This window comes from Anolis carolinensis, unplaced genomic scaffold (assembly GCF_035594765.1).
Source record: "Anolis carolinensis isolate JA03-04 unplaced genomic scaffold, rAnoCar3.1.pri scaffold_7, whole genome shotgun sequence".
Taxonomy (NCBI): domain Eukaryota; kingdom Metazoa; phylum Chordata; class Lepidosauria; order Squamata; family Dactyloidae; genus Anolis; species Anolis carolinensis.
In genome coordinates this window covers 23,258,189-23,282,321 of record NW_026943818.1, presented here as the reverse complement: position 1 = coordinate 23,282,321, position 24,133 = coordinate 23,258,189, and the positions used below count along the sequence as shown (strand labels likewise).

Below are 24,133 nucleotides of genomic sequence, written 5' to 3'. Positions count from 1 at the left end.
GACCGAAAGAGGTGAAATAAGAGCAAAGCATGACCGAAAGAGGTGAAATAAGAGCAAGTCAAGACCGAAAGAGGTGAAATAAGAGCAAGTCAAGACCGAAAGAGGTGAAATAAGAGCAAATCATGACCGAAAGAGGTGAAATAAGAGCAAATCATGACCGAAAGAGGAGAAATAAGAGCAAATCATGACCGAAAGAGGTGAAATAAGAGCAAATCATGGCCGAAAGAGGTGAAACAAGAGCAAATCATGACCGAAAGAGGTGAAATAAGAGCAAATCATGACCGAAAGAGGAGAAATAAGAGCAAATCATGGCCGAAAGAGGTGAAACAAGAGCAAATCATGACCGAAAGAGGTGAAACAAGAGCAAATCATGACCGAAAGAGGTGAAATAAGAGCAAATCATGGCTGAAAGAGGTGAAATAAGAGCAAATCATGACCGAAAGAGGTGAAACAAGAGCAAATCATGACCGAAAGAGGTGAAATAAGAGCAAATCATGACCGAAAGAAAAGCAAATCATGGCCAAATCACCTTCTGATTGTCATTTCTGTCATTCCCAAAACATGTACAGCTAGTTCTCCCCCACCTTCACCAGATCCGGTATCACTACCATTTTTGTGAAATGAATTATCTCGCCTTTTCAGAAGCATAAATGACTTACGTTTGTGATTATACGGTGGAGGGAATTTACCAGGACGTAATGAAACGACGATGGGGAATTCTGCGCCAAGCAGGTCTAGGAAAGAGGAAGTAGGACATATTTTAGAGGGTTTTCTTCCCCAAAGAGCTTATAAATGAAAGAGTAATTTTTCTCCTGGTCTGGTATAATGCCAAGTTTTTAACTTTGTTTGTGTTTTTCAACACATTACAACTGTATCCTCAATTTGCTTCTGACACAATAAATAAATATATAGCAGGAAACAATCTTTGATGTTTAGAAGCAAACTATTTCAAACTCTTTTCTAACTCAACTGATGTTCTTTATTTTGCTGTGTACATGGTTAAAACTTCAATAAAATTATTTAAAAATAAATAAAAATAAATACTGTATACACTGAAGTATAAGCCTTGTTTTTCAGCCCTCTTTTTAAGACTGAAAAAGCCCCCCTTGGCTTATACTTGGGTGAGGGTCCTGGTTGGCTTATATTTGGGTCAGTTTATACTCAAGAATATGTGGTACATTTATTATTTTTCTCTATTAGTATTGGTATTATTACATTTATTATTTTTCTCTATTATTATTGGTATTATTACATTTATTATTTTTCTCTATTTTATTGGTATTATTACATTTATTATTTTTCTCTATTATTATTGGTATTATTACATTTATTATTTTTCTCTATTATCGTTGCTACCACAGTAGAGTCTCACTTATCCAACATAAACAGGCCGGCAGAATGTTGGATAAGCGAATATCTTGGATAATAAGGAGGCATTAAGGAAAAGCCTATTAAACATCAAATTAGGTTATGATTTTACAAATGAAGCACCAAAACATCATGTTAGACAACAAATTTGGCAGAAAATGTAGTTCTATATGCAGTAATGCTATGTAGTAATTACTGTATTTATGAATTTAGCACCGAAATATCACGATATATTGAAAACATTGACTACAAAAATGCATTGGATAATCCAGAATGTTGGATAAGCAAGTGTTGGATAAGTGAGACTCTACTGTATTACATTTATTATTTTGCTCTATTATTGTGGCTACTATTACATTTATTTTACTCTATTTTTATTATTATTAATACATTTATTATTTCACTCTGAAATTATTATTATTGCGTTTATTATTTTACTCTATTTATCATTACTTGTATTATTTTCCTGTATTTATTATTATTATTATTACATGTATTATTTTACTCTATTATTATTAAAAGGATACATAAGCACCTTTACATTGTAGAAGGTGAGAATAATGATTTGATCAGAGTTGGACAGTCTTGTCTTAAATTTGAGCCTTATGTAAATATTCAAAAACACTGAACCTACTGATGCATCAATTCATGTAATTTTACTGGTATCTATTTTTATTTCTGAAATTTACCACCCTCGGCTTATACTGGAGTCAATGCTTTCCCAGTTTTTTGTGGTAAAATTAGGTGCCTCGGCTTATATTCGGGTCGGCTTATACTCGAGTATGTACGGTATATAGCAGGGTTTGCAAAAGCCTCTTTTGGCATGGAAAAAGGAGAGACAATGCATTCCCTTTAGGCAAGGAAAAGGCTCCTGGTGGACAGGGTCCAAAGCAAACTCTAAAATACTAGAGCATCTTCAAGTCAATGCTAAATAAAGGTCAACAAAAAGGAGCAAGAAAGTCATCTCTGAAAGCTTAGCTACCTAAAAATAGATTTCCAGAAAACACTCAAACCGGTAATTGCAAAGAAATGAATCTCTATTCATCCCACATCCCAAAGGCTCAAAAATAGATTTGGGATTTTTTAAAAGCGCGTGCCTGCAGAGCCCCAGCCTCACCTTGAAATGCTGGTTATTTTTTGGGTTGATGCGAAAGCAGGACACCAAGCAGTCAATCATGAGGTCAATGTCAGCGTTCTGGTTGTTTTTTAAGAAAGGCTTGCTCGGGTTGAACAGCAGGTTCTAAAAAACAGAAGAAAAAAAACATGGGGCTCTGGTTATTATTCACCCCTCTGACCTAATATCTGTTTTGCTGTGATCAACTTCTCTCTTAAATAAAGCTTTTGTTGAGAACGTTTATTTTCCAAAAGTAGAGGTTATCAGTGGAAAAGAATGCAGTATGTTGAGTGGTTACTACTTCAAAGAAAAATAAGTGCAGGAAGATTATTATTATTATTATTATTATTATTATTATTATTATTATTATTATTATTATTATTATTTACTACATTTATATCCCACTCTTCTCAACCCGAAGGGGACTCAGATCGGCTTAAAAATCAAATTAACATATAATGCATTATTAGCATAGAACAATATAAGCATTGAATTACTATATTGTACTATATCATTATATGGTCATACTATTAGAAATATTACATTTAATATATAATATATAATTAATATTATTATACTGTATTATTAGTAGTATAATATTGTATTCCATTATAATATTATCAATTTTATATGTATATACAATATATTATAAAAGGTAAAGGTTTCTCCTGACGTTAAGTCCAGTCGTGACCGACTCTGGGGGTTGGGGCTCATCTCCATTTCTAAGCCAAAGAGCCGGCGTTGTCCATAGACACCTCCAAGGTCATGTGGCCGGCATGACTGCATGGATCGCCATTACCTTCCTGCCGAAGCGGTACCTATTGATCTACTCACATTTGCATGTTTTCGAACTGCTAGGTTGGCAGAAGCTGGAGCAATAGCGGGTGCTCACTCCGCTCCTGGGATTTGAACCTGGGACCTTTCGGTCTGCAAGTTCAGCAGCTCAGTGCTTTAACACACTGTGCCACCAGGGGCCCCAATATCGTTATATGGTAATATTATTAGTAATATTACATTTAATATATAATATGTAATTAATATTATTATATCGTATTATTAGTTGTATAATATTGTATTCCATTATAATATTATCAATATTATATGTAACGGCGCTCCATGCAGTCATGCCGGCCACATGACCTTGGAGGTGTCTACGGACAATGCCGGTTCTTTGGCTTAGAAATGGAGATGAGCACCAACCCCCAGAGTCGGTCACGACTGGACTTAACGTCAGGGGAAACCTTTACCTTTATATGTATATACAATATATAATATATTTTATATATTTATATATTATTATATGTATATACAATATATTATATATAAATTAAGATTTGAGGAATGCGTAACCACATTCTCATGCGAAAGGAGAAAGCATACTTATGGCAAATTGTATTATCAGCTAAGAATGAACAGCACACACACATACTTCAAATGACTATCCTGGGGTGAAACAGACAACCAACATAAGCACCTGTACAGTATACTACACCGTTCTTTAACTTCTTTCACTTACCTTGAGATCAACCACCATTGACTGCACGAGAAGGAAAATGACCGAGTTGTCTTCCCAGCTGATATAGGTGGAGGCTTTGCACAGTTTCACACAAGCAATGGCTGCGCTTTCGGTGAGCTGGCGACTCCCACTGTGGCCCGCCAATGCCTTCCTGAGGTTGTCCAGAAATACCTTCTGCAAGATTCAAAACCAGAGGGGTTATAATGCCAAATCGGAGGCATCCGGAGGCCGTTTTCACACCTATCACACTGGCTCTGGTGTGCAGTGTGCATTCTGACACAATCATTACAGAGCCTCAGAACTATGGTAACTTTTGCAGAACTGGATTTTTTAAAAAAAACTAAAATTAACCAGCTAACACTGGTAGCAAAGGATTCCCCCAGACAGGAAGCAACCTACACTATTATAGTTGTATATTATATATTACATGAAATATTACTAATAATATTGGAATATAGTGGTATAGTACAATATAGTAATATATAATGCTTATATTGTGCTATGCTGGTAATATAATATATTGTATGTACATATAACATGTAAGCCGCCCTGAGTCTCCTTTGGGATGAGAAGGGCGGGATAGAAATGTCACAAATAAATTATAAATAATAAATTTCTTTCTAAAGATCCATTGGAACCCATTACACTCATCTACAAGTAATCAGTTCTGTACATTTAGTAAAACAGTGGATCCAGATGTTCAGAGGGAGGTTCCATTTTAGTCCACCTGTTTAGCATTATATTTTTAAAAAGACTGCCAACTATCAACATGTATAGGCAGGTCATGGGAGACGTTTTCCACTCCCTTCACCTTGTTGGCTTTGTTCTCATCCACCACGTCTTTGGCAATGTCTTGGATGATGGCTGGACACAAGACAAGGAGGATGATCTGCAGCGGCCAAACGGCAGCTTTGCGCTTTGTGCTTTCCGCAAACCCGTCCACCAAATCGAAGAGCTTCTCCGCGCAATCTGCAAGGAAGAGACAAGACCAAGCAATTAGACAATGCAAAATAAAATGAGTCCAACAGAGTGCACCTAGACTCCAAATGAAATGGAGGAAATGCTCACGTCTAGATCACATTTATGATGTGAATGCCCAAAATCACACACTTCATACAATCACAAAAATGAATGAAACTGATACTAATGATGACATCCTATTTACATACTTAACTACAGCTGCTAGAATTAGTTTTGCCAAAAGATGGAAGCAAAAGGAAATACCGAATATGGAAGAATGGCTACAGAAAGTGAGAGAGATAAAGGACATGGATAAACTAACTTTTTATTAAAGAAAAATACAGGGACTCTGATAAGACATACAGACTGGACTAAAGTAGAAGAATTCAAAAGAAAAAGAAGTTGAAGGATACTAGTTAAAGAATAGAAGGATGGAATTTTTTTGTACCTTTCTTTGTAAGCTTTTTGTAAAGCAAAGAATCAATGACTAAGCCAATATAAAGGACAACATCCTTTTTTATAGTGTTTGTCCCTATTACTACAGAAAAAGAGGCTGATTCAATATTGTTCTTTTTTGTATCACCCTCTTTTGTTTATATAGAACGGGAAATGCAAAGGCGAAGATGGAAGTCATTTTTATCATTTTCACTATACTTTTTATTTTTGATTGTTTTTATTTTTATTTTTATATTATTATATATATACATTATTATTTTTCTCTCTCTTTCTCCTTTCTTTTTTTTTTTCCTTCTCTTCTTTTTTCTTCTTCACTTTCTGTCAAAAATCATTGTTCTCACTCTTTCGTTGTTACTTAATTATTATATATACCAATAAAAATTTATTTTTAAAAAAATGAATGAAACTGTTACCTGACAAAATCCACTCAGGTGTATAAGATACAGAGTCCAAAACTTGGTGTTGACTTACCTGACAGATCAGTCTGCGGCGTCTGGTACAGCTTTGTAAACTCCTCTGGATAGTTTTCCACCCAATTCCAAAACGCCTAAACAACATCAAGAGAACAACATAAGAAACCAGTTAGTTTGGAGAACACATGCCATCTGGTCCTTTCCAAATCTATTACTCTGATCCGTCACAATATTGCCATATGCATGACAAAACCTGAATATGGTGAGCTAGACATGCCTTTAGTTTCACCCTAGTTTCAACAATAACAATTTTTTTTAAAAAAATTATTTCACATAATGTTATGTGATCCCATTGCATTAGGCCTTCCTGCTTGAGAGAGAAGGGGAAAGCACTGGATTTGTTCCTCGGTAGAGGATTTTGAATGCAGGATTTTGTAGGATTTTGAATGTGGGACTACGAATGTGGGGAACATGGTTAAAATCCCTGCTCTGTCAAGGAAACCACTGGGGGATCTCAGGCATTCTCTCAGAAGATGGAAAAGGCAAACCCTTTCTGGACATACCTTAACAATAATAATAATAATTATTATTATTATTATTATTATTATTTTATTGTATGACACAGCAAACAAGATATTTATTATTATTATTATTGACACAAAGACATAGTATAACACAGCAAATGATATTTATTATTATTATTATTATTATTATTATTATTATTATTTTATTTATATACCGCCCTATCTCCTCAAGGGACTCAGGGTGGTTTCCAATGTGATAAAAACAATACAAAACAATACACATAATAAATGAAATCATACAACAATATAAAATAATACAAATAAAAAACAAAGGTGCATAACATACATCCCCAAAAAAATAAAATAAAAACTGGTAACCAAACTCCCCTGCCAATAAAACCTCATGATATGGTGACTGCAAGGCAAAACCTAGGTGAGAAAATGACTCAAAGGCACAGAACAACTAATTAAATAAAAACATGAGCCTAAGCAATTATTTATTTATTTATTACATTTATATCCCGCTCTTCTCACCCCGAAGGCGACTCAGAGCGGCTTACAAATCAAATGAACATACAATATATTATTAGCATAGCACAATGTAAGCATTAAATTACTATACTGTACTATATCATTATATGGTCATATAATTAGTAATATGACATTTAATATATAATAGATAATTACTATTATTATATTATATTATTAGTAGTATAATATTGTATTCCATTATAATATTATTATCAATATTATATGTACAGTAGAGTCTCACTTATCCAACACTCGCTTATCCAACCGTTTTGGTTTTTTTTTGTAGTCAATGTTTTCAATACATCGTGATATTTTGGTGCTAAAATTCGTAAATACAGTAATTACTACATAGCATTACTGCGTATTGAACTACATTTTCTTTAAAATTTGTTGTCTAACATGAAGTTATGGTGCTTAATTTGTAAAATCATAACCTAGTATGATGTTGAGTAGGCTTTTCCTGAATCCCTCCTTATTATCCAACATATTCGCTTATCCAACATTCTGCCGGCCCGTTTATGTTGGATAAGTAAGACTCTACTGTATATACAATATATTATATTTTTATAAATTATTATAAATTATATATATACAGTAGAGTCTCATTTATCCAAGCTAAACGGGCCGGCAGAATGTTGGATAAGCGAATATCTTGGATAATAAGGAGGGATTAAGGAAAAGCCTATTAAACATCAAATTAGATTATGATTTTACAAATTAAGCACCAAAACATCATGTTTTACAACAAATTTGACAGAAAAAGTAGTTCAATACACAGTAATGTTATGTTGTAATTACTGTATTTACGAATTTAGCACTAAAATATCATGATATATTGAAAACATTGACTTGGATAATCCAGAAACTTGGATCGAGGCTTGGATAAGTGAGACTCTACTGTATATATATATAAAATTAACATAGCATGTTGCTATGGCACAGGTGATTGCAAGTGAATAATAACAATAACAACTTTATTTTTATACCCCACCTCTATCTCCCCAAAGGGGACTCAGGGCGGCTTACATGGGGCCAAGCCCGAATAAAAACAATAGCAATAAAAAACACAACAAGTGAAGAAAAAAACTTGCCTTTTCGAGACTGTTGATAACTGCCAGTTGTGCTGCTTTCTTGAGGGCTTTGAATTTAAAGGCCGTCTCTGTAAGAACATCAACAAGGAGTGAAATCATGACACCAGGAAATCCCTAGCACCTCTCAAGCCACCCCCATCGATCCATAAATCTCCAACTGAAAACAGTCAAAAGCCTTTCTGCTTACCTTGCAATATACGCTTCAACTTTGCACAGTCTACGCTGATGTACTGCAAGAGTTCGATGTCGTGAACATCGGCGTTGTCTTCAGAGCACACCGTCAATTCCTGCAATCTGGAAAAATAAATAAATACCCTCCTCAAAATGGACAATAAGGTTTGCACTAAAAACAAAGTATGAAGCCACTATAGAGTGATAATTTCATGAATATAAAGGCAGTTCGGTCCAGGGCTTGAAGATCTGTCTATACGGTTCCCACATCTGATGCTAACTAACCTGTGTGGAGTATCTCACCTGGTGGAGATACGGCTGAAGACCGCATTGAAATTGTTGCAGCTGAGAGAAAAGAGAACCCCGGAAGCAGAACTGCGAAGCTCTGCAGCATGTTGATTCCCTTCGCGGTAGGTGTGGATAAAATGGCAGATCTCAGGCAGCAACTGCTTGACCAGCATTGTCTCGTCGAGCCTCATGGTGTCTTTTGGTTGCTAAAAGAATTCAATTAAAAGAATTTAAATTTTTTTAAAATACTTGACAAATAACTTCAGGTTATGGATATCTTTAAATGGTGCTTGATCTAAGTTTTTTTAATGGTTTTGTTTGATATGTTAATTGGGTTTTATATCAGGATACGATGTTTTAGCTGATTATGTATTGCTGTCTGATGTATTTGTATGAATTTTATATGTCGTATGCTGCTTTGGATCCCACCCACAGGAGAAAAGCAGGATAGAAATTAATAAATTATTATTATTATTATTTCATTATTATTTAGTTAATTGATTAACTGACACTGGGGAACATTTACTGTATATACTCGAGTATAAGCCTAGTTTTTCAGCCCTTTTTTTAAGACTGAAAAAGCCCCCCTCGGCTTATACTCGGGTGAGGGTCCTGGTTGGCTTATATTTGGGTCAGCTTATCCTCGAGAATATATGGTACATTTATTATTTTTCTCTATTATTATTGGTATTATTACATTTATTATTTTTCTCTATTAGTATTGCTACTGTTACATTTATTTTACTCTATTTTTATTATTAATAATACATTATTTCACTCTGATATTATTATTATTATTATTATTGCATGTATTACTTTACTCTATTATTTTCCTTTATTTATTATTATTATTATTACATGTATTATTTTACTCTATTATTATTAAAAGGATACATAAGCACATTTACATTGAAGAAGATGAGAATAATGATTTGATCAGAGTTGGACAGTCTTATCTTAAATTTGAGCTTTATGTAAGTACAGTAGAGTCTCACTTATCCAACATAAACGGGCCGGCGGAACGTTGGATAAGCGAATATGTTGGATAATAAGGAGAGATTAAGGAAAAGCCTATTAAACATCAAATTAGGTTATGATTTTACAAATTAAGCACCAAAACATCATGTTATACAACAAATTTGACAGAAAAAGTAGTTCAATATGAAGTAATGTTATGTTGTAATTACTATATTTACGAATTTAGCACCAAAATATCATGATGTATTGAAAACATTGACTACAAAAATGCGTTGGATAATCCAGAACGTTGGATAAGCGAGTGTTGGATAAGTGAGACTCTACTGTATTCAAAAACATTTAACCCACTGATGCCTCAATCCATGTAATTTTATTTGTATCTATTTTTGATTTCTGAAATTTACCACCCTCGGCTTATATTGGAGTCAATGTTTTTCCAGGTTTTTTTTGTGTGGTAAAATTAGGTGCCTTGGCTTATATTTGGGTCCGCTTATACTTGAGTATATATGGTAATGAATTATTATTTCATTATTATTTAGTTAATTGATTAACTGACACTGGGGAACATTTAACTCTAAAACAGCTTTAAGGTGGTTACATGATAAATAATAATAAATAAATTATTATTATTTATCATGTAACCACCTTAACGCTGTTTTAGAGTTAAATGTACCCCAGCATCAGTTAATCAACTCCCAGTTGAGGTTGTCCATAGAAGTATTCTACTACTTAAAAATAATGTTTTTCCCCCCATTTTCATGGAAGTCCTGCACCGCTAACTCAATGGAATATGGAGGACTGGTAGAACCCTTGTGCCTTTTCCCATCTGCCCTTCTACACTCACACATTATGAAGAATTATTCACAAGCAAAGGATATGTGTTTGGACTATTCAGCGACACGCATCTAATAATAACAATAATAGTAGTAATAATAATAGTAGTAGTAATAATAATAATAATAATAATAATAATAATAATAATAATAATAATTTTATTTTTATACCCTGCCCCATCTCCCCGGACTCGGGCGGCTTACATGGGGCCAAGCCCAGGCAACAGACAATATAAAAACACAACAATAAAACATATCAATCACCAATAAAACAAGTCATAATACAAATAAGGTCACATACAATAAATATACTATGATAAGTCTGTGAAAAGGTGCCATAGTCATCCCAGTGACATGCAGGAGGCTGCCCACTTGCTGCCTTGTCAGTTTGGTTCAAGTACCAAATTAAAACCTTTCTTTTAGCACCCAAATTTTAACACCACTACTTTCTATGAATGCTTAATGTTTCTCATCAATTCCTCTTGTATCTAAATCATTTTATGGTGGTTTTATTTTAGCCCTCTAATTCACGCAGCGGCTTAAACTCCGATTCAAGAGCAAGCAAAACATTTTTAATATTATTATTAATTGGGGAGATGGAGGCGGGGTATAAAAATAGTTATTGATATTATTATTGTTATTATTATCCCGACCCATCTCCCCGAAGGGACTCGGGGCGGCTCACATGGGGACCAAGCCCAAATACAGCATAAAATACAATATCAAAATGTATTTAATACATGTAAACACATAAAAACAAAGCATATAGAATGCAATAACAACATACTCAGCCAACCGACAGCCAAGGCACAGTTAGCATATTCAAGATTGGAGTAAGGCAAGAGAATCCATGAACTATTCTGTCTGCAGCAGCTTGGAGAGCAATATTTCAAAACTTTCTCAATCAGTTGAAAAGCAGGCAATTCACCAAGGAAATCCAACAAGGTACTCACCCCAGCGAGGCATTTTTCCAACGTGTCCAAAATAATAAGCTGAGAGAGATACAAGTTCTTTTCAGCAGCTTCTCCAAATATCCTCTAGAAAGGAAAACAAGCATATCTTATTTAGGAAAACAGACTTGCAGCCCATCACTCAATACAATGATACGTCTGGTTTAGGAACCAGGATAACAGTTGATATTTGGGATGTGTAAAGCAAAATGGCAATTGTCGAATAAGCTGATGGACCCAGGAAGTATACAGAACATTTCCTTCAAGAACACCTTATCAATCCTCAGATTCCTAAAAGTTCCCTCCCTAAACATACCAGTGAATTCACTGAACTCAACCAATCCCTCAATACCAAACTATCACTGAAAATTTGGGAAGCTAACACATTTTAACCTCGATAGTTTGAAAAGTTCTCCACCAAGCCCACATCCAAGTAAGAGACAATCACTTACCATGTTGTTAACATTTTTTAAGATGTTGGTGAGGCCGCTGATGACCAGGGAAAACTTGTACTTGGAAATGTTGATGAGACATTCCTTGTTATGATCCGTGCTGACTTTGGTGTGGGTATTCTGTTGGCTGACTCTGATTGGAAGCTGCAATGAAAATGAAGATTTGGTAAGCACTCCCATGAAAGACAGTCAAGCTGATTTAACCTGTGAACTTTTCAAACAACTTTCAATGAGTAAATCATTTCCAATTGAATAACAGAGTTGGAAGAGACCACAAGGGCCATCCAGTCGAACCTCATTCTGCCAGGCAAGAAAATACAACCGAAGCATTCTCAACAGAATACAACTTCTTGCTTCACCTACTGTATTTCAGCAACATAATGTCAAGAGACACTATAGAGCACTGGTTTGAGTATTGGACCAGGACTCTAAGACACCAAGATGTGAATCCCCACTCAGGATGAAAACCCAGTGATATAATAATAATAATAATAATAATAATAATAATAATAATAAAAAACTCGAGTATATACGGGTATATTACTATATTGTACTATACCACTATGCTGCAATATTATTAGTAATATTACATGTAATATATATTATACAATTATAACAGTGTATTATTATTATTATTGTATTATAATATTATTAATATTATATGTACATACAATATATTATTAGTATAGCACAATATTAGTATTATATATTTTATATTGTTATATTGACATAGGATATTCAGCACTTTGTCACTGATACACTTGCTGTGTTCATAACAAAAGCTCTCAAGATCTAAAACCACAAATATTTAAGGAGCAGTTTTGGAGCAGTTAAATTGGCACTTCACAAGCATCTCGAAAATGAGCAGAGGATGCTTTGACACACAAACAGGGTGAAGCAAGCATTATTACCGAAATACAGTAAAAGTGAGGTCCGTGTTTCAGAATCTCAATTGTATCTGCTGTACGGGACAGGTTCATTTTATGAACAAAGCCCCTTCTTCCCACAAAAGAAATCACTCTATGCATAAATCGGTAAAGAAATGCAGGCATGCAATTTAGAGAAACCCAACCCAACTACAGAGCCCAAAGCGATTAAAAATTAATGGGATTTAAAACCAAAAGGAAAAATGCTTCCTGCTTGCTGATACCACATAAATTATGAAGTGCAGGACTCTAATTGCTAATCATTATTTGAAATGATGGGGATAACACCAGGCTAGGCATGACAAGGTGCAGAAAGCATTGCCTTCTCTGGAAAAGACTTCTTACACCTGGCACAAACTGCCCCCCAAATATCTTTTCCAATATTCATTCAGAAAGGCAAAAAGAGGAAGAATACATGATTTACGTCTGAAGCTTTCAGAAGCAACACAGATAAAGTGAAATGACTCCATGGCTCTATAAGAAAGTAATCATGCTCTACGAACACTAGGCACTTTGTTTCAAGGGGCATCCACAAATTCTTCAAAAGGTCACAGACCAATCGTTTTCCTCATGCGTCATTTAGCAGTCAGTTGGAGCAAGCAACTCAAGAGTGGTACAAAATCTTGCTGAAAAATCCAGTTTGAGGAAGTTTTGCTTTGATCAAAACGACATATACATGGCACATCTGCAAGCCACATTTACAAAAAATGCGCATTTCTCATGAAATACCGGTGGCTAAGTGCCAAAAACGTACAATAATTATTTTCTTCTGGGTTCTTAGAAAAAAAAACCCTAAATACAATGACTTGCGTCGTAACTATCACTTATCATGAGTGATGCAAATGTTCATGGCATATCCCAGGAGTTTCAGCTACACTCTCAATGGATACCTTTGCTGATATTCAAAATCCATAGCTGTTAACTTTCCAACAAAGATCTCAGCACTTGCATGAGACTGAAGGAAATATCTAGACTTGGAGGCTTCCCTTAATCAACTGAACCAATGGTTAAGATGCCCTACAAAATCCTCAAGACCACTTGTACTATGAAATCCAAATTTTAGTCCTAGCACCAATCATACTATTATATCAACCAACAAATACATCAAGCTAGGAATCATCTAGTGCCAAGGAACAGTATCTATCTGTACATATATAAATCTCCATATAGAAAAATTATATATTTTTTTCACAGGGGCTTCTTGGCAAGATTTATTCAGACTGGGTTTTGCCTTTGCCTTCCTTTCATCGGGTTTCCTTGGTGGAGCAGAGATTTAAATTCTGGTCTCTAGAGTTGTAGTCCTATGCTCAAGCAACGACACCACTCCAGCACACCACTTTATCACTATGATTTATTATTAAAGCATTAATAACAACCAAGGCCTCTACTATCAAAATGGTTAAATGCTAATGTGGAACTTGGTAAACACATATGCTCCAGTTCTCCCAATTACTAGACAGTCCCAATATTCATTTCTAGTGGAGGTATGAGAAAGCACTGCACTTCAAAACACCTCACCTGCCAAATAGTTAAATCCGAACAAACAACCTGCTAAGTCTACGAGGCTTAAGTCGCACTGAATTCTTCTTTTATTCTTCTATATTCACAATGATAGTCATTACTCCTACTTTTACAGATGGAGCACTAAGGCTGAAAAGGAAAGGAGATCTAAGGCAGATATGTTATTTGAACTTGGCTTTCCAAAACCTCATGTCAAATATCTAACCACTGAAACAGCAGATAGCTAGGAAACTAATGAGAGGGGGAAAGAAACTTATTTTCCACATTTTTGCCAATTTATCAAAACAAGATCATCTTTATCTGTCAACAGTACCAGCACAAACATTTCTTTTTTGCAAAACATCTATTAAAGAAAACATTGGAATTTATTGCCAAGTAAACTAGTGGTCTAGCAAATAATGAACGTTGTTGCTTTCAAAACAGAGATTTTCAACAAGCTGGAAAAAAAAAGAATGACTAATATTCCCTAAACCTCTATCTTATGTATGTACATAACTGGTTGGCTAATATTTATTGGAAATAAAATATTTGAGCAGAAGGGAATTAACCTCTCATTTTAAAGCAAAAACATTAGAACGCTTCAGTCTTTCAAAGGACTAAATATCTACAATATCTCTTTGAAAAGGCATGATGGCAACAAAAGGTGAGCAGTTTAAGCATAACAGTTAAATAGTGTGGCCAGAGGTAAAAGAAATGAGAAAGCATCTGCAATTTCAGCACCTATACAGAAAATGGAATTTCTGAAGATGAATTTTGCCATGTAACTTATATCTGGTACATACAACTCTTTAGAAGTGAAGAAACTCTGTATTTTCCATATCTTGATACCCAGATCATAAGAAACTAGCCATCTTAACACCACCATAGAACGACAAATTCAGACATATACAAAATTGGGAATGAGAATATTTAAGAAGCAACTCCAACACAACTCTATACATTTCTGTACAATAAGCAGATAACTTCAGTTGCCAGAACCATAAAAATACTGGGTTAGATCCAAATTTAGTTGGGTTTAGAGTATACTAATAAAATCATGGTATTTGTGATCAAATTTTCTCAATGACTTAAATAAGATTGGGTCCAGTTATATCTAAGCAAATTCAAGACAATTATTCAGAATAGATGCAAAATATGCTCTCGTAGTCCGTGATATATTCACAGTCTTCCTTTAAAGTTCCTGAAGACTAGTACTGAAATACAAATGTGCTTCATTTCCAGAACAGGGGTGAACATAAGGTCCATCTTAATCTATTTATTGAATTCTGGCCAATGCATGGAAGTATGGATTTGTGACTCAATTGTTCAGCAGGAAGAGTCCCAAAATGACTCCTCCTGTTGAAATTAAAAGTTGTGGAGAAATCAGGATTGGATTTTTGTGCAGAAGAACTGAAAACATTATTCAATCCTGGGAATCTGAACAAACCCCTAGACTCAGAATGATTTAATCCTAAATTAATGCCTTCTGCACGAGGCTTGAGTTGGTGTAACTGTCGATTCCACAGTTCTGAAGCCTACTCATCCAGAATAGATACAGATCCACCTACCAGGCAAAAATTAAAAGACACAAATAACTATTCTTTATCGCTATCAGAAGGCACAGGGGAAAGTGGCAAGCTGGTTGGAGAATGTGTGTGTGACACAAATGCCTATTTATGTATAATGCAGCTTCAAAACTTCCAATGCCTGAGGCTCAGAAATGCTTCCCACTTCTTTCCAGAAATTCACAATCAAAAGATTTCTTTCAATGATTTCCTTCAAAACACACACAAACAAAATGTTCTCGCAGACCACTCAGACGGGACACTTCTCCAGTTCCTTTGGGCCAACAAGTCTGCCCACATTCCAGTTCTAAAGTTGCAACTCATGCACAACACTTGTTCAAAGACTTCCACTGACAATAAACAATGAGGAGGAATGATCCCCATTACACAATTTTTTGTTAAGCTGATTCAACAAAAGCGAACCTTCACAGCATCCAGAGGACCTTTCCTGCAAAATAACCACCTGTTGTTCCTGTATATTCTATACAGTTTTTCTCACTTTATCCTTACTACAGGTATGAAGACAGCAAACACCTTTAGTTAAGTTCCATGGATTCCCAACCCCTATATCCCCCAAAAGAACCATTCAGTGTAAACAATAGACTTCCTTTCATCTAATCCTAAAGGTCCCAAATTTCGCTAACCCAAAATTACATATACCAAAACAAGGATTTTTCCCAGAAATATTATTTTTTAGTATTCACTACTAACAAGGATCCCCACTGACATGGCATCATGTGGTTCCCACACCTTCTTCCTACGGGGGAGATGAGCTGCACAGCATCTAGCTACATCCCTTGTGTAAAAGAGACCTGCTTCTACCTTCTCTCCACACAGCACTCCCTGGATGAGATTCTAAACTGAGGAGACAAGAGCATAATAGTACACTTATGGAATTATGCAGTAGTTATGCAGTGCCACCTCATTAATGAATTGCAATACTGTACAATAAATGAAGAATGTGCATATACAATGTATAATGTGAGGATGAGCACCCATGAGCAATGCACAGCCATGCACACTGCATCTCCATCTCCACTTCTGCAACCTTGCATTGAATACAACGGGTCCACAGCATCACTCAAAATGTCCAACTTATTGTGTAAACATGCATAAATACACACAGGATCCCAATTCTGCTCCTACTGAGCACAAACCAAGTGGTTTAGCTGGTAACATCTACATGTCATTTCAAAAATAAAACAAACAACCTTGTGCACACCTTAGGAAGCTCCGTCATTTCACCGCACAAGAAGGGAAAGCATATTTTGAAATTCTGAATAATTTTAATATGATAGCAGTTTTTGTGGTTGGAAGCCCACTTGGCCAGATGCACAATGTATTCCGTAGTTGGTCTCCAAAGTGCCACAAGTCTCTTTGGTGCAATCGACTATCAAGTCTTCTTCTACAGACCTTTTTCCACATAAGATGAACTGCAGAATTTCCATCCCAGCTGTTTTTCATCTCTTTCATCACCCACAAATACCAACATAGTCCATCTCAACCATTCCAATGGAGTGAAACGAAGCTAGACCATTTCGTTACCTCCTTTCTCACACCCAAGTTGGTTGACATTTTCTGGCCAAAAGACTTCAGTGTATCACTGGCTGAGAGGAGGCAGAAGGAAGGTGGATTCAGCTCACTAGAGATGAGTTTAAAGGCATTTGCCAGAAGCATTTCTTTTCCCCACACAGAAATGTATGTACTGACTCATAAGTGGAGGAGGGGGGGGGGGTTAACAAGTGGTCAAAGCAAAGTCTCATTTTTCTCCTCATTCAAGAATTAACGCCTACAGACATGACCCGGACCAAAGACTGACACCTCAGTTCCTTCATTTCCTCACATAAGAACCGGAAGACCTACTTTCCATACACACATCCACACTTTGAAATATTCACCTGTCTTACCCCCCATGATCTGAAATGTAAGTGGTACAGTACAAGTAGCTGTCTTCCATCTTGGGCTCAGAGCAAAAACATGCAGCCCAAACTGTCCAAGGAGTGAGACTGTAAATACATCAGTTCCACAAAGAACTGTGATCCTTTTATCTCAGCATACAAACTAATTGGAGAGCATCCCTAGGGAGATTAGGTTGGCTCCCTCTCTATCCTCCTTCAAGAAACAACTTAAGACTTGGATGTTTAGGTTGACCTTTGGTGAGACAGTCACTGGATGACCAGCCTCAGTCGACATTACAATTCTATCCTGAATTTTATTAGGCCCCTTTTATTTGGGTATTTTTAATTTTATATTGCTGCTGCAGTTCCCCCACCTATGAGGTCGACTGAATTGTACTTGGTTGTTGATTGATATTATTACGGTTGTATTAACTCTTGTTTTATTGCCTTATTGTGTTTTTTTTTTTTGTATATTATGTAATGTATTTATAACGTTGTTTTTGTAAACTATACTGATCGGGCTTTGCCCCATGTGAGCCGCCCCGAGTCCCTGCGGGGTGGCGGGGTATAAATAAAGTATTATTATTATTATTATTATTATTATTATTATTATTATTATTAAAGAAGACTACAAACAGTGGCTGGATTTTTTTTTCGTGTCAGGAGCAACTTTAGTTGCTTTTGGAGTGAGAGAATTGGCCGTCTGCAAGAACGTTGCCCAGGGGACGCCCAGATGTTTTGATGTTTTTACCATCCTTGTGGGAGGCTTCTCTCATGTCCCCGCATGGAACTGGAGCTGATAGAGGGAGCTCATCCGCACTCTCCCCGGGTGGGATTCGAACCTGGCAGCTTTCAGGTGAGCAGCCCAACCTTCAAGTCACTTAGTCCACTACACCATCTGGGGGGTCCGATCCCAGATCTACACTGGATCTACACTGCCATATAATCCAAATTATCACAGCAGATAACCCACATTATCTGCTTTGAACTGGATTACCTGAGTGTATACTGTCAAATAATGAAGTTCAAAGCAAATAATCTGGATTTTCTATGGCAGTGCAAAAGGGGCCAGAGTCTCACTGGATTCATCAAATCACCTCTTGTGCATTCATCAATTTCTCCTGATTTTGGAAGCTAAGCACGGTCAGGCCTGTTTTATACTTCACCAGGAGGCCTCCAAAGAATACCAGAAATCTTCAGAAAGGACTATGAAAAAATCCTGCCCAAAATTCTGGAGAAACACTGCTTCCAGAATAGATGGCCATCAGGGTCTGACTCAGTAAGAGGCAGCTTCCGATGCTCCTGTGCTTCAGCCAGCACCCAAGAGAAGAGGCAGGACACAGCTCCACCATGATTAGACCTAGAAGCCTTTGTCCTGTCACTGTCCTGGCCTCAGAAAGAGGGAAGAAAAACCAAACACAGCTCCTTCATGCCTAGGCTCAGAAGAAGGAGCAAAGCCCTCCCAACCATCCTTACTGCCACTGCCTTGGCCTCAGAGGGAGGCAGAAGAAAATACAGGCACTGCTTCTTCATGCCTGGGCCTAGATCAGTGACCAGGGACCACTCTCCAACATTAGTACCAAAAGGGTTACAAATCAGTTTTTGGTCAACTTTAGATTCGGTTTGGTTATTTGGAGTGCTGATTTAGAAAAACTGCATTGGATGGACCACATCAGCTCTAGTTTCTAATACAGAACACATGCTGTCCAGTAGTTGTCATCTGCTTGTCCACAGAAAACCATATTTAATAATCTAGGGCTGATGTGGTCTACCCAATGCAATTTTCTAAATCAGCACTCCAAATAATCCCAGGCACAGGCCTAAAAATGAAGACACCAAGGCTCAGCTCAGAGGGAAGGAGGAGGAGGAGAAGCAGCAACCAGGAGGCCTGTTGTCACGCCTTTTGTGGATAGTCAGCCTCTCTCCTCCCAACATCCCCATTGCCTCGGCACTATAAGAGGGGTTCACGAGACCAGTCACTTCGGTACAATGGTACCATATTTTACTTCTTGGGGACCACTGGTGGTCTATGGACCACAGGTTGGGAACCACTGGCCTAGATGGACATGAAAGGTCCTGTCAGTCTGCTAGACTTGCTGCCCTCTCACACTGCTAGACCAGGCATGGGCAAACTTCAGCCCTCCAGGTGTTTTGAACTTCAACTCCCACAAATCAGCTCAATGGATTGTCACCTTGTTGTGGTGAGGGGGCTTGCATGTTCCAATGAACCTGTGTGTAACCACTGGAGTTACGCACTCCCAGAGGGACCGCAGGGGAGGTTCCAGACAGAGCACAATCCGAAGACCTCAACTGCGAATCAGGCGGAAGACAACATGGTACGTGCTACAACGGCTGTGAAGGCAGAAGAAGGCTGCAACAGATTGAGAAGCCACCGTTGTCATGTTAACCATGCCACTGGTTGGGACCCTCACTCTATGAAGACTGTGTGTTGATCGGCTGTACACCAACCTCCACACATTAAAAAAAAACTCATGCACAGGCGTCTTCCAAGAACTTGGAAGGCTATCATACTTGGATAACAAGGGATTGCCTAAATAAGTTGGAATTGTGGGAGTTGAAGTCCAGAACACCTGGAGGGCTGAGGTTTGCCCATATCTGCTTTAGACTGTCACTCTGAGAGGAGGAAAGTGTCCTTTCTTCTTCAGTAGTAAATAAATAAAAGACATGGCTGGAATCACTGCGTTGTTGTGTGTTTTCCAGGCTGAATAGCCATGTTCCAGAAGCATTCTCTCCTGATGTTTCACCCACATCTATGGCAGGCATCCTCAAAGGTTGTGAGGTATGTCAGGAGAAAATACTTCTGGAACATGGCCATACAGCCTGAAAAACACACAACAACCCTGTGATTCTGGCCATGGAAGCCTTCGACAACACAATAATGTTAACCATTCTCATCATTCCTTCTCAGGGTCCTTCCACACAACCATATAACCCAGAATATCAAGGCAGAGAATCCACAATATCTGCTTTGAACTGGGTTATCATAGGGCCTTTCTAGACAGCCCTATATCCCAGAATATCAAGGCAGGAAATCCCACCATATCTGCTTTGAACTGGGCTATCATAGGGTCCTTCTAGACAGCCCTATATCCCAGAATATATCTCAAATGAATCTATAGAACTTTATCTATGTTTTGAGTTTACAACTTATAATGTGCACTTTGCTAATCTACTATTACAACCTCACTGTTTTTAATTTCTATATTTTTAATAAGTGTGTTTTCATTCTTTTTGGTTAATGTGCAAATATTACAATTGGTGCAGGTTATTGTTTATTGATGTATTGCATATTGCTATTGCTTGTATTTGATATTTCTGTGAGCCGCCCCGAGTCCCCTCCAGGCGAGATGGTGGCGGGATATAAATAAACTTATTATTATTATTATTAATATCAAGGCAGGAAATCCCACAATATCTGCTTTGAACTGGGTTATCATAGGGCCCTTCCAGACAGCCCTATATCCCAGAATATCAAGGCAGGAAATCGCACAATATCTGCTTTGAACTGGGTTATCATAGGGCCCTTCCAGACAGCCCTATATCCCAGGATATCAAGGCAGGAAATCCCACAATATCTCCTTTGAACTGGGCTATCATAGGGCCCTTCCAGACAGCCCTATATCCCAGGATATCAAGGCAGGAAATCCCACAATGACTCCTTTGAACTGGGTTATCATAGGGCCCTTCCAGACAGCCCTATATCCCAGGATATCAAGGCAGGAAATCCCACAATATCTGCTTTGAAGTGGGTTATCAAAGGGCCCTTCCAGACAGCCCTATATCCCAGGATATCAAGGCAGGAAATCCCACAATATCTCCTTTGAACTGGGTTATCATAGGGCCCTTCCAGACAGCTCTATATCCCAGAATATCAAGGCAGGAAATCCCACAATGTCTCCTTTGAACTGGGTTATCATAGGGCCCTTCCAGACAGCTCTATATCCCAGAATATCAAGGCAGGAAATCCCACCATATCTGCTTTGAACTGGGCTATCATAGGGCCCTTCCAGACAGCCCTATATCCCAGAATATCAAGGCAAGAAATTCCACAATATCTTCTTTGAACTGGGCTATCATAGGGCCTTTCCAGACAGCCCTATATCCCAGAATATCAAGGCAGGAAATCGCACAATATCTGCTTTGAACTGGGTTATCATAGGGCCCTTCCAGACAGCCCTATATCCCAGGATATCAAGGCAGGAAATCCCACAATATCTCCTTTGAACTGGGCTATCATAGGACCCTTCCAGACAGCCCTATATCCCAGGATATCAAGGCAGGAAATCCCACAATGACTCCTTTGAACTGGGTTATCATAGGGCCCTTCCAGACAGCCCTATATCCCAGGATATCAAGGCAGGAAATCCCACAATATCTGCTTTGAACTGGGTTATCATGGGGCCCTTCCAGACAGCCCTATATCCCAGAATATCAAGGCAGGAAATCCCACAATATCTGCTTTGAACTGGGCTATCATAGGGCCCTTCCAGACAGCCCTATATCCCAGGATATCAAGGCAGGAAATCCCACAATGTCTCCTTTGAACTGGGTTATCATAGGGCCCTTCCAGACAGCCCTATATCCCAGGATATCAAGGCAGGAAATCCCACAATATCTGCTTTGACCTGGGTTATCATAGGGCCCTTCCAGACAGCCCTATATCCCAGAATATCAAGGCAAGAAATCCCACAATATCTTTGAACTGGGCTATCATAGGGCCCTTCCAGACAGCACTATAGCCCAGAATATCAAGGCAGGAAATCCCACCATATCTGCTTTGAACTGGGTTATCATAGGGCCCTTCCAGACAGCCCTATATCCCAGAATATCAAGGCAAGAAATCCCACCATATCTGCTTTGAACTGGGTTATCATAGGGCCCTTCCAGACAGCCCTATATCCCAGGATATCAAGGCAGGAAATCCCACAATATCTGCTTTGACCTGGGTTATCATAGAGCCCTTCCAGACAGCCCTATATCCCAGAACATCACGGCAGGAAATCCCACAATACCTGCTTTGAAGTGGGTTATCATAGGGCCCTTCCACACAGCCCTATATCCCAGAATATCAAGGCAGGAAATCCCCCAATATCTGTTTGAACTGGGTTATCATAGGGCCCTTCTAGACAGCCCTATATCCCAGAATATCAAGGCAGGAAATCCCACCATATCTGCTTTGAACTGGGTTATCTGAGCCCACACTCACATAATGTGGGATTTTCTGCCTCAATATTCTGGGATATAGGGCTGTGTGGAAGGGCCCTCCGTCCACAGTGACATATAACCCAGTTCAGGGCAGGTGTGGGATGTTATACAGCTGTGTGGAAGGGGCCTCAGCCTCCCACACAAGAAAGCCAAGAGCAAAAAGGCCCACTTCTTCCTCCTTTCCTCACCAAGGCCTTCCCAAGACCGTCCTCTGGTTCTTTTCTCCTTTCCCCGCTCCCTCACAGGCCTCCCTGAGGTAATAATATGGCTCGGTCCCCTCACCTGTTCGTCGAAGCGGCTGACCACGGCCTGCACCCACTCCACCGGCTTGTGGGCCGCCATGTCGCCCCCCGGTCCCTCCTCCTCGCTCTCCTCCTCCTCCTCAGCCGCTCCTTCTTCTTCTTCTTCCCCTCGGCCTCCCCTCCTCCTCCTCAGCCATCACAGCCCACAGGCCACCATGACACCACACCGGAAGCGGGAACCCGAGTCCGCCCCCAACAACAGCCCGGACGGCCGGGAGAGAAACGCGCCTGCGCAGTGGGGGCAGGAGGGAGCTGCGCGTGCGCGTGTAGAGAGGAGGAGGATAAAGCGGTGCGATTAAGAAATGGGAAAGAGGGAGAGCCGCGCATGCGCAGAATGGCAACTAATAGGAACCGGGCATGGGAGTGAAAGAAGTGCGCATGCGTTCCGAATCAATGAGACGCTGGCAGCTAATAGACACAGAGCATAGGATGGAAGATATGCGCATGCGCTCCGAGTGAATAGGACTCAATGGAGCGCTGGGAGAGGCGTAGAGTCATACAATAATAAGTTGGCTCAGTTTCCATGCCTGCAGTACCAAGCATGGCCACTGGGTGTCAGGCCACCCAAAGCAATGCAATGCCATTTAAAGCAAATACATTTGCTTTATGTATAGAGTCTCACTTATCCAACGTTCTGGATTACCCAACGCATTTTTGTAGTCAACGTTTTCAATGCGTTGTGATATTTTGGTGCTAAATTCGTAAATACAGTAATTACTACATAGCATTAATGTGTAATGAAATACTTTTTCTGTCAAATTTGTTGTGTAATATAAATTTATATAATAACTAGCTGTGCCCGGCCACGCGTTGCTGTGGCAAAGTGGTTAAAAATTGTTGTGTAATTTTTATTTGACGTTATTTGTACTTTTTAAAATTAATTTTATTGTAAGTTATCTTTTTATTTATTATATTTTATTATTTTGAGTTATTTTCTGTTATTATAGTATTTTATTGTATTAATTTTTTAGTGTTTTTAATTATTTTTTAGTGTTTATTTTTTATTGGGTTGCTAGGAGACCAAGTTGGAGGAGCTTAGCCTTCTAACTGGCAGCAATTGGATAAAAGCAA

The 24,133-nt window shown here is 38.2% G+C and overlaps 1 protein-coding gene across 2 annotated transcripts in view; it reads right to left on the bottom strand.

The window, feature by feature from the left end:
- nf1 (neurofibromin 1) overlaps positions 1-23,291 on the bottom strand; it is a 202,250-nt gene extending 178,959 nt beyond the window's left edge. For both annotated transcript variants that reach the window (XM_062959815.1, XM_062959816.1), the window contains exons 1-11: positions 23,043-23,291; positions 11,646-11,789; positions 11,197-11,280; positions 8,448-8,638; positions 8,161-8,267; positions 7,974-8,041; positions 5,886-5,961; positions 4,810-4,967; positions 3,999-4,172; positions 2,486-2,608; positions 660-734 (exon numbers count right to left, since the gene is read on the bottom strand). In XM_062959815.1, the coding sequence (XP_062815885.1) occupies positions 660-734; positions 2,486-2,608; positions 3,999-4,172; positions 4,810-4,967; positions 5,886-5,961; positions 7,974-8,041; positions 8,161-8,267; positions 8,448-8,638; positions 11,197-11,280; positions 11,646-11,789; positions 23,043-23,102 (1,260 nt within the window). In that variant the 5' untranslated portion in view covers positions 23,103-23,291. The remainder of the gene's footprint in view (positions 1-659; positions 735-2,485; positions 2,609-3,998; positions 4,173-4,809; positions 4,968-5,885; positions 5,962-7,973; positions 8,042-8,160; positions 8,268-8,447; positions 8,639-11,196; positions 11,281-11,645; positions 11,790-23,042) is intronic.
- Positions 23,292-24,133: the final 842 nt, after the last annotated feature.